The sequence below is a fragment of the Notolepis coatsorum genome (assembly GCF_963971535.1).
Source record: "Notolepis coatsorum genome assembly, contig: SCAFFOLD_618, whole genome shotgun sequence".
In the NCBI taxonomy this organism is placed as follows: domain Eukaryota; kingdom Metazoa; phylum Chordata; class Actinopteri; order Aulopiformes; family Paralepididae; genus Notolepis; species Notolepis coatsorum.
In genome coordinates this window covers 57342-71874 of record NW_028170434.1, presented here as the reverse complement: position 1 = coordinate 71874, position 14533 = coordinate 57342, and the positions used below count along the sequence as shown (strand labels likewise).

The following is a 14533-nucleotide window of genomic DNA, read 5'->3' as shown; positions in this document are numbered from 1 at the left end:
CACTTCTATACAACGATGGCATCGAACAGTAACTCCGCCCGCCCGTCATTGTGAAACGGTCGGTAGTGTGGTGCGGACCTCCACAAGCATTATTTGGAATTGTGATAAGATATTTGGATTATCTCTTTTGCATTACATCAGATACAAGGTAAGAACATCATAATATGAATTTGATCGTTGATCTGACATTTATTTCTACCGCGATCAAAGCGATCTGTGTGTAGGTGTATGTGCTTATTACCGTTGGCTGCAGTGGGGGTGGGGGGCGAGCACCCCGCTACGACGGTCATTGCATGTATGGACGAGGAGACATAATAGTGATAATCTAGCGTTGATTTCAGGATGATTAGATAATCAGCCGAAAAATTACAGCGTGATGACTGGATTACAGTCAAATGCATTTTTCTCGCCTTTTCCTGGAATTACTGAAAAACACCCAAACCATACTCTATTCAAAACGGTATAAAACGGAAATGTACCGATGAAAAAACAATCTGTCTCGGCAATGTTGACTAGAAGCAGCTCACTGAGACCCGACAGCGTTATTAGACCCATAGATATAATATAAGATATATTTTAAGCACTCGCAAATGTCACAGTCTAAAACTATATCCATTGAATAAAGACCTGGCAATGAATGGGGTATTAGCGCCCCCTGCTGTGGCGGTCAATGTGTTAAGCTACGTTCAATAAAAAAAATCATAAAACTACACTATCCAGAACAAACCGCAATGTTATTGCCATAAAATCTTGCTCAAATAAATCAGATTTGCCCCCCCCCCCCCCCCCCGCCCATGTGTCTCATATATCATATTTCTTTTATGATATATCAAGTCTTAGAATGATTGAAATCCACACAGCGCTCTGCTCCAAATGTTTCTCCCCAAGATATAATCTCACTCTGCGTCTCAGGTCTGAGTCACCATCTCAAGGCCATTCACCATTCTTGTTATATCCTGTATTCGGCTATATTGTATTATGCTCTATGCTGATGACTGTGGCTTCTCAGGTTCCCAGGTTTTAGACACTATCTCTGTATTATTATTCATCTGTAACCTGATGGAATAGCCTGCAAGACGAGCTTCAACTACAGGATACTTTAACCCTAAATTAATTCAAATATATGATGAAGACCATGGAATCTGAGACCATAGGAAACTGTACATGTTTTAATTGACATAGCCTATTTTTCTTACCTTGGAACTGTGTGTCTAACCATGAGCTCACTTGTTTTTATTTTAACCATGAGCTCACTTGTTTTAATTTTAACCATGAGCTCACTTGTTTTAATTTTAACCATGAGCTCACTTGTTTTAATTTTAACCATGAGCTCACTTGTTTTTATTTTAACCATGAGCTCACTTGTTTTAATTTTAGTTTTTGTCTGAAACTAAATGTGTTTTTTCTGTCCTTATTGGCCAGGTCACTCTTGTAAAAGAGATGTTAATCTCAATGAGTTTTTATCTGGTTAAATAAAGGTTAGAAAAACATTTAAAAAACCTGCTATATTGTTTTTTGTGTCCCGACCGACTTATTGTGTCAGAGAATGTCTTACAACAGTGTTCCCTGCCGACCATCTGACTACTTTTGTTTTAGACACGGCCTTGTGCCATAAAACATTGTGGTATTCTGTGTTTTGCTATAGTGTATAGTGTGCTGACTAGAGCTGTCCTCGAAGCCTGTTTTTGGGCTTCGAACTTCGTCAGGGTTTTTCGAACGGGTGTTCAATTTTTTTTTTTATTATAATAAATTACATTTATTATACTAAATGACGAGTCATATACTAATAGTATAATACTATAATATTAGTGTAGCCTAATCTTTATCTGCAACTGTGAAGAAAAACCCCATTGGTTTAAACAGAATGAATGTCTATCCATAAAATTCAATTGGATAACAATTCCATAAAAGAAATATATATAAAAAAAAAAATTAATAAAGAATTCGAATGTTGATTTAGAATTCGAACGCCAAAGTAACAAACGAAGGTCCGAACGTTCAAACGTTTGGGCTCAGCCCTAGTGCTGACTGGTTTTAGACACAGTCTTCTGCCATAAAACATAGTTGTATTCTGTGTTTTGCTATAGTGTATAATGTTCTGACTGGTTTGGTTTTAGACACAGTCTGAGTCTGTTCTGTATCCTCTGCTGACGGTCTGCGTCTCTGCTTGTTCTCAGGTTCGAGTCCTCCTCTCACGCCATCAGCATGAGTGCCTACCTGAGAGAGCAGAGGAGAGAGCTCTACAGCAAGAGTGGACAACTGCAAGGTAGGGAGGGAGGGAGGGGGGGAGGGAGGGATGGAGGGAGGGAGGGATGAGAGAGCAGAGGAGAGAGCTCTACAGCAATAGTGGACAACTGCAAGGTAGGGAGGGAGGGAGGGAGGGAGGTAGTGAAGGAAGGAGGGAGGGAGTTAAGGAATGAGGGATGGATGGAGAGAGGGAGGGATGGGAGAGTGAGGGGGATAGAGGGGTGGATGGAGAGAGGGATGGATGAGAGGTCATGACAGCACAGTGACAATACCATTACAACTGAACTGACTATAGCTCATTTCTGGTTCAGACAAAGATGCCTAAAGATTCCAACGGAGTTTTCTTGTAAACGGCACATTTCCACCCAAATGTTTTCTGTTGTTGTTCTCTAGTCTACAAGCTGAAAACATCTCCTACCTCATATAACCTGTTGTTGTTCTATAGTCTACAAGCTGAAAACATCTCCTACCTCATATAACCTGTTGTTGTTGTTCTATAGTCTACAAGCTGAATACATCTCCTACCTCATATAACCTGTTGTTGTTCTATAGTCTACAAGCTGAAAACATCTCCTACCTCATATAACCTGTTGTTGTTCTATAGTCTACAAGCTGAATACATCTCCTACCTCATATAACCTGTTGTTGTTCTATAGTCTACAAGCTGAATACATCTCCTACCTCATAGAACTGTTGCCATATATTGTCATATAACCATCAAGTCATTGTTGCCTTTTCCTTTGATCATTATCATTATAATTATTGAATTCCCGGGATGTCTGTGGTATCGGCAATCCCCAATGAAATCACGGCGCACACCGGTCTGTCCGACTGACGACTGCCTTTTCCAGTTCCTAAATCCTACATAAATCCTACAATGAACTTACAATACGAAGCCGTTCGAGAATGCCGAATAAGTATGTAAATGGTGTTACGAAGGAGGAGATACAATGTTTTCTAAAACGCACCAACATTGGGAGATACAAGGTTTGTGCCCGACGGCGGTGGAATTCAAAACGCACCTCTTCCAACTCCACCGCCTTCCTCTGGAGCAGAAAAGCTTAGATTAACACAGGATGAAGAAGAAAAAAACCAAACGCTCTTCAAATAACAGCTCACTTTTTTCATCTCCTCACTTCCCTCTGCGCCTTATAAAAAAGAAGAGATGGGGGGGGGGGTACTTATTTTTTTTTTTGACTGGTTGAATGCCTCGCAGCGTTCATAAGAAGATGAGATTTCTGCAGGCTTTCATTCCAGCCTGTCACAATACACAGAGCCAGCCGCGGGAGCCGCCAGGGCCCCTGCATGACGGAGAGAGAGATGGAAGGAGTAAGAAATCATTTAGAAAGTGAAATAACTGGACCGGGGATGGAGGGAGGGCGGGGGGGTGGAGAGAAGGGTGGGAAGAGGAGGGTTAAAAGTCATTGTTTTCATCAGGGTCCACTGAAGAAAGCCATTCACAGATTTCTGAAGGAAGAAATTATATAAGAAAAAAAATATTGAGACAGTGTGGAAGGAGGAGGGGCCGAGGGGGGCTTTCTCTCTTTTAAATTAACCTCCACTGTGAGAGGGGGAGAGAGAGAGGGGGGAGAGGGGAGAGAGAGAGAGGGGGAGAGAGAGAGAGAGAGAGGGAGAGAGAGGGGGGAGAGGGGGAGAGAGAGAGGGGGGAGAGGAAGGGGAGAGAGGGGAAGGGAAGAGAGAGAGATGGGGAGAGAGAGGGGGGAGAGAGGGGAGAGAGGGAGGGAAAGCGAGGGAGGGGGGAGAGAGAGACAGAGAGAGGGGGGGAGGGAGAGAGAGAGGGGCGGGGAGAGAGAGGGGGGATAGGGGGAGGGAGAGAGGGGGGAGATGGGGTGTAGAGAGAGAAAGGGGAGGAGAGGGGGAGAAAGATAGAGAGGGGGGGGAGAGTTAGGGGGGGAGAGAGACATAGAGATAGAGAGGGGAGGGAGAGAGAGGGAGAGAAAGGGGGGAGGGGGGAGAGATAGAGAGAAGGGGGGAGAGAGAGGGAAGGGAGATAGAGAGGGGGGAGGGAGAGGGGAGAGATACATAGAGAGAGGGGGGAGGGATGGAGAGAGGGGGGATAGAGATACATAGAGAGAGGGGGAAGAGAGAGGGGAGAGACAGAGAGAGGGGGGTAGAGAGACATAGAGAGGGGGAAGAGAGAGGGGAGAGACAGAGAGAGAGGGAGGGGGCGAGACAGAGAGAGATAGAGAGAATGGAGGCAGCGGAAGTAGATGAAGGAGAGAGAGGGAGAGATTGAAAAATGAGAGCAAAAGAGAGAGAATGAGAGATGGAAGGTGGAATGATAGAGTAGGAGAGGAGAGATTGATGTGATGAGTTGTTCTGATGGAGGGATCACTCAACACTTTGAGTCATGTGTGCCTCTCTCTTTTTCCTTCTCGGTCTCTCTCTCTCCTTTGTCTCTCTGTCTCTTTCTCTCTGTCTCTCTCTCTTTGTCTCTCTGTATCTCTCTCTCTCTCTCTCTCTCTCTCTTTGTCTCTTTTTTTTTTTAAATTTTTTTTATTATTGCAAAACAAAACTTATTAAAAGTCAGTACTCAACACACAATGTATAATGAAACTTTCAGTAAAGGTGGTTAAAATATATGCAAGTACAGAAACAGGATAAAACAAAAATAGTCAATAATAACATTTTAACCGTATACCGTGTATATCCAGCGAAGTTACAATTATATAAATGTTAGTATATAATATACCCCTAATACCTATTTTCTAAAACCCTACACACATATGCTCCAGCTCAAACCCCCCCCTCCCGGACCCCCTCTTGGATAGTACCTCCATTATCCCTCACTCTAACCAGACATCACCATTATAGGCTAGCTTTTATTCTCTCCACCACTTCTAACCACATTAACATTTTGGATTCATTGAGCCCCAGAATTCTTGCTGTTGATATTTCTTGATATATCACATCGAGATATGTAAGAAACCACACTTTCCGGCACATTTTTTCCGGTTGAAACCAACGTGATGCAATCAGTTTTTTAGCTACTGTGATACCCGATAAAACCAATCTTTTTAGTTGTGGGTTCACTGCAAACTCAAAAACATCATTCAATAGCAATACCGCGGGGTGTACAGGTATATTCCAAAATACGAGTATTGATAATTGTTGGGACACATCTTTCCAGAATGCCTTAACTGGTGGGCAGTCCCAATACATGTGCATAAATGTTCCTTCGTCCCCATTTGTACATTGGGAGCATTTGGAGTCTTGTATAAGCCCCATTTTGCACAGCCTTATAGGAGTCAAGTATGTCCTGTGAATATAGTTCAGATTGATTTGTTGATGATCCGGGTTCCTTGATGTAAGTCGGACATTTGCCCAGGCTCCTTGCCAATCAAAGTCATTTTCCAGGTCTGGTATATCCCTCCTCCAGACATTGTCTAGTTGAAGGGTTTCGTACGAGGACGTTAGTAATTGATAATAAAAACCTGATACAAAACCTCCCAATGTATCTCTTTCATAGAAAAATTTGTGGTATCTGTGGTGTTCAATTGGTATGTGTAATGGAACACCGTGAGATCTCATACAAAGTCGTAACTGTATGTAAAAAAGCCATGTGGACTCGGTGAGGTTAAACTTTATGCATATTTCGACATAACTACAGAGGCCCTTGTTATTAAAAATATCCCCTAATGAGTGTATGCCTCTTTCTTCCCATACAGGGAATCTTATAGGTCGTTTTCCCATTAAGAGAGCATTGTTATTGAATATGGGAGTGTGATTATGCCATACTTGATGGTTAGGAAATTTCCTTTGTGTTTCCCGCCATGTCCTGATTGCATGGGTTATTATTGGGCCAAATTCTCGCTCACAATGCTTGATTGAAAGTTTAGTGTATGCTATGTCTTTCAATCTCTGTGGGGCTACTATGTTTTCTTCTAATTTTCTCCAAGATACCAAAGCCTCGGGGTCAAACCATATCTTCTTCAATGGTCTTAATGTGAAGGCATTAAAATATTGTAAAAAATCTGGGACTGCCATGCCACCGTCTGCTTTACTTCTCTGTGCGGTGGATCTTTTTATGCGAGGTGGTTTGTTATTCCAAATAAATTTGTATGTGGAGGTTTGTAATCTTTTCCAGTAGCCCTCTGGAGGAGGTAACGGAAGCATTGAGCTGAAGAAATTGATTCTTGGTAATACATCCATCTTAACTATTGATACCCTTGCCTGTACTGAGTTTTTAAGTTTTGCCCACCTGTCCAGGTCGTCCTTGATTTTGTTCTGTATTTTTGTGTAATTGTGCTTCACCGTTTGTCTTATGGTGGGAAATATTTCCACACCCAAGCATCTGAAATGTTTGACCATGGGTATCGCACCTGGGAGGGTTGTCTCTTTTTTTGCACTGGTGTTAAGAGGAAGAAAAGCCGACTTAGGCCAATTTATTTTAAATCCCGATAAATCACCAAAGTTCTCTATCAACTTGAGTATAAGCGGCAATGTGTTGTTGGGGTTTTGCATGAACAATATTACGTCGTCCGCATATAAACTAATTTTATGATGTGTGCCCTTGATTACTATTGGTTCTATGTGTTGGGATTGTCTTATAAATTGTGCTAAAGGTTCTAATGATAGATCGAATAGTCCGGGACTAAGAGGGCAACCTTGTCTGGCTGAGCGCGATACCGGAAAGATATCGGAGATGAATGTGCCTGTTGTAATCCTGGCCGATGGGTCCTTGTATAGTACTTTAATCATATCAATGAAACCTTTTCCTAACCCCATCCTTTCCAATACTGCCCATAGAAACGACCATTCCAACCTGTCAAATGCTTTCATAGCATCCAGGGATAGTATCGCCTTAGGTGTGATGTCCTCTTTGTCTGTATCTAGTACGTGCAGTATTCGCCTTATGTTATCATTGATCAGGCGACCTTTTATGAAGCCTGTTTGGTCCGTATGAACTAAAGACGTCATATGCTTTTGCAATCTGATGGCTAATATCACAGTTTGTAGTACAGTTTAATAGTACAGTTTGACATCGGTTCCGAGGAGGCTTAAAGGACGGTAACTACCGCATTCAGTGGGGTCTTTGTCTTTTTTGTGAAGAACTGAAATGAGTGCGGTATTTTGGTGTTCAATGAAGCTTCCCTCTTTGACTGAGTATAAGATCATATTTAGTAATAAGGGTCCAAATATGTCCCAGCAAGAAATGTACATTTCTGATGGGATACCGTCAATTCCCGGAGCTTTGCCGTTTTTCATTCCGGATATGGCCTTCTTGAGTTCTTCTAATGTGATCGGTACTTCTAACTGTTTAGCGTCTTCATCCGTAAGTTTAGGGAGAGTAATTTGATTAAGATATGTGTCTAATTTGTCTTGATCAAAGGTCGTTTCTGAGTTATATAAATCGGAGTAGAATTCTTTGAATGTATCGTTTATTATTTTGGGTTCTGTTACTAGAGCTTGTTGTTTCCTAATGGCAGTTATATCTGCAAATTTTGCATTAATTCTTAGTCGCATGGCTAATAGGTGACTAGGTTTAGAACCTTGGAAGTACTGCTGTTGTCTAGTGCTGCGTATTTGCAATTCCGATTTTTGTCTGTACATTGCTTTGATCTCTGTCTTTAGAATGTTAACTTGGTTATCTAGTCTAGTAGAGTTGTTGTATTTTAAAGAATTAAAAAGCGTTGAGTAAAGCGTTTCCATTTCAGACAGTTTTGTGTTTTGATTTTTGCGCAATATGGAGGTAAATCTATCCGAGAAATCCTTGATCATATTCTTTACCGACATCCATAATATTCTGGGATCTTGCACCGAGTTAGCATTATCTTGTAGGAATACTGTGAGAGCTTCTTTAATTTGTGTAATGAATTCCTTGTTGTTAAGCAGCATCGAATTAAAACGCCATCTTGGGGCCCGGGTAGATAGTGTACCAAATGTTGCTTTCAGGATTAAGTAGCAGTGATCTGATAGCGCATTGGGTGTCATTTCCACTTCGTATTTATCAAATATTCTCGGGGATGCAAAGACGTAATCAATTCTGGATAGTGTGTTGTGTCTCGCCGAACGACAGGAGTACTTGCGGGTCATGGGGTTAAGTGAACGCCATAAATCAGTTACTCCTGTTGATTTCGACCAATCTTTTAATGCTTTAGATGAATTATTTTGTTCGCTGGAGAAGGAAAGGTCAGTTTTGTCCATCCTTGGGTTCCAGATGGCATTAGAATCCGCACCTATTATATATGAGTACTCGGGATGGTTTAACATTTCTCCTGTTAGTGAAGTGAAGAAACCCACTTCGTATAAATTCGGGGCATATACCGCTGCCAATGCAATTTTCCTGTTATTGTGTATAATCCTAGCTATAGTTATGCGCCCCTCAGCATCCGACCATACCCCTTTCAATTCGATATTTAATTTGCGTCTGACGACTATGGCTACCCCTCTAGTTCTCGTAGCAAAAGAAGAGTGACCAATATTATGGTATATGTTATCCGCTAACGTATTTATGTCTCCCTCTAAAATGTGCGTTTCGCTTAATAGAGCCACGTCCACATGTTCTTTTTTCATCAGTGTAAGCACGCTTTTGCGCTTGTGTTGTTTGTTTATCCCACCGGTGTTCCATACCATTATATTCAAACTAGCCATAGTCTATGCATGTTTTCGTGTAGTTTTTGGTAATGTTTCTGGAGTATGAAGCTACAATAGATGCACATCCAATTAATGAGGTCCCGTTGAGAGCTGAGCTTAAAAACATATATATATACAAATAAAAATCCCCTATTTTCCCCTCTCCCAGAAAGTCGAACATGCCTGTGTTCCAAGAACACATCCTCCGCGATTGACTTTCTCCCATGGTCCACCGGATTGCCCAACCTGAGCATTGTAATCCTAATTTTCCTATGCTCATTGCCATAGGATCTAACATTTCCATTCTATTGCAATAGAATGTCGCTTTTGGTCTTGCACCTTCCCTTACTGTAATGAAGTATTGTGATAAATAACCTAAAGATAAAAATAAAAAATAAAATAAAAAGAGAATAAACCTTTATCGACATATTCCTTTGAACCCTCCACCAACGTGTGGGGGAAAAAAAAAAAAAGGGAAAAGATTGTAGATCAATATTGACACCTTAATGTGAAGAACATTGGAAAAGAATAATGTAAGTTAAAATATATTTAAAAAATATATAGTAATATTGACACCTTAATGTGAAGAACATTGGAAAAGAACAATGTAAGTTAAATTATATTTAAAAAATATAGAGTAATGAGAAGAAAAAATTAAATAAAATAAAAATCAATGGAAAGATATAGATAAGGAATAAGAGATAAATAATTATCAACGTGGAGAAGCCACTAGAACCGATTTAACTGATTAGATAAGATAGAAAAGCAGCGCCTTTTAGCGCTTCAATGTGCCTTTAATGGAGTGATTACTTAAATTGTTAGAATAACCTTGCTGTGCTCATACGTTTATGTGTGGATAATTTTAAAGTATTATTAAGGGCTGATTGCACTTCATTTAATTTATTATCTGCTATGTGTATGCACACCGAATGTTATTGTTAGAGTTGTATGCTTCGTTGTCATGGTGCCTTATATTCTAGAAGGTTGTAGAATATACTAGTGCCTAGACTATTTTACATTCCAGAATGATCTAAGAGACCCAGGGCATTTGAGCGATAAACCCAGAATATTCCAGATAGATCTTTTTGCATTGATATTTATTTGTCCCCTCAGAGACCAGAGACTGAAATTATAATGTATTATGAATCGTATTATACACAGTACACTTTGTTATAGACGACTTGCATATCGTTTGCTACTTTGATGAACACAACAATGTCATTCCAACACTGGTGGAATGACCTCATTGATGAACACAATAAAGTCATTCCAACACTGGTATATATTTAGAGAGAGGCTTAACTGATTCCGGCATTTTCGTCATGCTTTGGGTTATTTGCTGCATTTTGATTCAGGAAATCCTCAGCTTCAAAGGGTGTAAATGGACCTGACCTGCGGCCGTTATTGTCCAAGAATGATAACAGCGCCGGATATGCTAGCCTTGGCTTGTGGCCGGCTATGTACAGCTTTTGCATCACATCTTTGTATGGTTGACGTCGGATGATGGCCTCTCTGCTCAAATCTTCGTAGATAAATATTGGTTTATCACCATACTTCAGCTTCCCACGTTGGTTGCGAGCATATTTGATGATTTCATCCCTTGTTGTAGTTTTCCGCAGAGTGACAATGATGACTCTCGGCCCGTTGATATTTTGCCCCTGGGAACCAATTCTGTAAACTTGTTCCACTTCTGGCACTTTGTTTGGATCGGAGTTTTCCAAAATCGTTGATAACTCTTTTGGAAAGTTGATGTCATCGCAGTTCACTGATTCATCAAGCCCCACAATGCGGATGTTATTCCGCCTGTGGTAACGATGGGTTTCTAGTTGCCTCTCCATCACTTCGTTTTTAAGCAATTTTATTTCCCTCCGGTATTCATCTTTTACTTTTTCCATCTCTTCTCCCATCTCTGTCATGCTACCTTCGTTCGCCTTGACTGCTTTTGTGTTTTCTGTCACCGAAATCTCCACTGTCGTGATTCGCTTTGACTGTGCATCGATCGCTTTCTTGACTACTTCTAATTTCTCATCGATGCGATCGAATTTAGCCTCGATGCGATCGAATTTAGCATCGACGTTTGCCTTGAGCGCCTTGATGTGTGTAATCTGCAGGTTAGACTGTTCTACCATCTGTTCTTTCATCAGGTTAGACTGTTCTACCATCTGTTCTTTCATCAGGTTAGACTGTTCTACCATCAGGTTAGACAGTGTGTTGAAATCGGGTGGATTTCTGCTTTCTTCAGTTGGCGGCATATGGTAGATAGATGCAGTGACGTTGGAATCCATAAATCTGGCTGCTCTCCCTTTCACGGAGCTTGAATCTGTACCTTCTTTTATGTTGGTCTCTATTGACTCTCTTTCGGGGACCGTAATCGATGATCCCGGTAAGTTGTCTTCTTCCTTCTCCTCCTCGGAGCTTGTCGCCGTCGGCTCAGAACCAGCGACGGTTAGGACGCGTCTTTCTCGTTTTTTTACGTCCTGCGCCGTTGAAGTTGCCGTAGTTATTTTCTCTGCCTTCTTTCCACCTTTAACCATATTGTCTTTTGATATGGTTAGTAGAGGGTCTTAACAATACATACGATGTGGTCTATTCTCTTTCTTTACTGTCCAAATAATGTTTTTAAACGAAATTAGCGTTAGTGGGAGCGGAGCAATTGCAAAATGCGTGTGCTACATGTTGTAGCTTAACCGGAAGTTAACTCTCTTTGTCTCTCTGTATCTCTCTCTCTCTATCTACATCTCTATCTCTATCTATCTTTCTCTCTATCTCTCTGTCTCTCTTTTTACTTCTCTGTCTCTCTCTCCTTTGTCTCTCTCTCCCTGTCTCTCCCTCTTGTCTATCGCTCTTGTCTCTCTCTTTTTACTTCTCTCTCTCTCTCTCTCTCTCTCTCTCTCTCTCTGTCTCTCTGTCTCTCTCTTTCTCTGTCTGTCTTTCTCTCTTTCTCCTTGTCTTTCTTTCTCTGTCTCTCTGTCTCTGTCTCTCTCTCTCTCTCTGTGTCTCTCTTTTCTTTATCCTCCAATCGCAGCTGTTTTGCGAGAGTAGCGATGGGAGGAGCGAGTATTGAACAATCCTTTTCTTGTACGAGAGCCTGTTTTTGACCATCGGACTGTATTACGACCATTCTATTTGCCCATCGAACTATATTCTGCCTGTAATCAATACATATTCTTATTGATTGATATTGCACTTGCGTGTGGACATTTGAATTAGTTTGTTTTTTAACCGTGACGAGCCTGACCACCACCAGGCTCGTCACAACACACCTACAGCCTCCTCTCTTGACCACAACACACCTACAGTTTGCACAAAGGTCACCGTATAGTAGCTTATCGTGGCGTGTGGCGCTTTTGTCAAATCTCTCTGCGCCCTGCACCCAGCTGGAAGCCTTCCGCTTGAAGAGAGGCCTGCGTCTGGATTTCTACAATCTATGTGTAATGACTTTGTAACACGCGCTCGTATTCTGTAATGTATTTGAAATTAATCTGTAATATCTATCGTATGTCTCTCCTGGGTATTCGGGGTGGGGGGGGGGGGGCATCTATCATATTACACACATCCACACACACATACACACACATACACACACACATACACACACACACAGATTTGAGCAAGGCCTTAATTACTTGCTCTCTCCATTGAAGCGTGTTCCGTGCGCTTTAATTAATCTACTGCTTCATCTAAAGCCTTCATTATAGCTCCATATGTATCCACATCTGGGTGGACTCTGTGTGTGTGGGTGGGTGGGTGTGTGGGTGGGTGGGTGTGTGTGGGTGGGTGGGTGTGGGTGGGTGGGTGTGTGTGTGGGTGGGTGGGTGGGTGTGTGTGTGTGGGTGGGTGTGGGTGGGTGGGTGTGTGTGTGTGTGGGTGTTTTGTGTCTATGTGTGTCTGTGTGTGTGCAGGTGTGGGTGTTTTGTGTCTGGATGTGGGGTGTGTGTGTGGGTGTTTTGTGTCTGTATATGTGTGTGTGTGTTGTGTCTGTATGTGTGTGTGTGTGTGTTGTGTCTGTATATGTGTGTGTTGTGTCTGTATGTGTGTGTGGGTGTTTTGTGGATAAAAGCGTCAGCTAAATGACTAAATGTAGATGTTGTGTCTGTATGTGTATCTGGACCAGTGGTTCTCAAAGTGTGGTGCAGGGCCCCCGGGGGGCCCTGAGAGGCTCCCAGGGGGTCCCCAGAGAAATGGTGAATAGTTTAATTTAACTCAAATTGTACTTTAGTCCAATGAGAGAAAAAAACAAGAATTACTCTGTTCATGTTCGGTTTCACTTCTACAGGATCTCCTTCTACAGGATCTCCTTCTACAGTATCAGTTTTGGAATTCTTGAATCTAACAACAAATATTCTCTCAGATGGGGGTCCCTGACCTACTATATGTGAGAACCACTGACCACTAGGAGCTGCCCAGTACAACCACAGTCTGACACTGTTGACCACTAGGAGCTGCCCAGTACAACCACAGTCTGACACTGTTGACCACTAGGAGCTGCCCAGTACAACCACAGTCTGACACTGTTGACCACTCGGAGCTGTCCAGTACAACCACAGTCTGACACTGTTGACCACTAGGAGCTGCCCAGTACAACCACAGTCTGACACTGTTGACCACTAGGAGCTGCCCAGTACAACCACAGTCTGACACTGTTGACCACTCGGAGCTGTCCAGTACAACCACAGTCTGACACTGTTGACCACTATGAGCTGTCCAGTACAACCACAGTCTGACACTGTTGACCACTAGGAGCTGCCCAGTACAACCACAGTCTGACACTGTTGACCACTAGGAGCTGCCCAGTACAACCACAGTCTGACACTGTTGACCACTCGGAGCTGTCCAGTACAACCACAGTCTGACACTGTTGACCACTAGGAGCTGCCCAGTACAACCACAGTCTGACACTGTTGACCACTAGGAGCTGCCCAGTACAACCACAGTCTGACACTGTTGACCACTAGGAGCTGCCTAGTACAACCACAGTCTCTCACTGTTGACCACTAGGAGCTGCCCAGTACAACCACAGTCTGACACTGTTGACCACTCGGAGCTGTCCAGTACAACCACAGTCTGACACTGTTGACCACTAGGAGCTGCCCAGTACAACCACAGTCTGACACTGTTGACCACTAGGAGCTGCCCAGTACAACCACAGTCTGACACTGTTGACCACTAGGAGCTGCCCAGTACAACCACAGTCTGACACTGTTGACCACTAGGAGCTGCCCAGTACAACCACAGTCTGACACTGTTGACCACTAGGAGCTGCCCAGTACAACCACAGTCTGACACTGTTGACCACTCGGAGCTGTCCAGTACAACCACAGTCTGACACTGTTGACCACTAGGAGCTGCCCAGTATAACCACAGTCTGACACTGTTGACCACTAGGAGCTGCCCAGTACAACCACAGTCTGACACTGTTGACCACTAGGAGCTGCCCAGTACAACCACAGTCTGACACTGTTGACCACTAGGAGCTGCCCAGTACAACCACAGTCTGACACTGTTGACCACTAGGAGCTGCCCAGTACAACCACAGTCTGACACTGCTGACCACTAGGAGCTGCCCAGTACAACCGCAGTCTGACACTATTGACCACTAGGAGCTGCCCAGTACAACCACAGTCTGACACTGTTGACCACTAGGAGCTGCCCAGTACAACCACAGTCTGACACTGTTGACCACTAGGAG

At 42.8% G+C, this 14533-nt stretch overlaps 1 protein-coding gene across 1 annotated transcript in view; it reads left to right on the top strand.

Moving 5' to 3' along the window:
- The window catches only part of LOC311248534 (exocyst complex component 4-like), a gene marked incomplete at both ends in the record, with an annotated part of 88556 nt that overhangs the window by 53298 nt on the left and 20725 nt on the right, over positions 1–14533 (top strand). The window contains 3 exons of the mRNA XM_084339399.1: positions 2178–2266; positions 12747–12774; positions 12959–13028. Coding sequence (XP_084195525.1) covers positions 2178–2266; positions 12747–12774; positions 12959–13028 — 187 coding nt within the window. The remainder of the gene's footprint in view (positions 1–2177; positions 2267–12746; positions 12775–12958; positions 13029–14533) is intronic.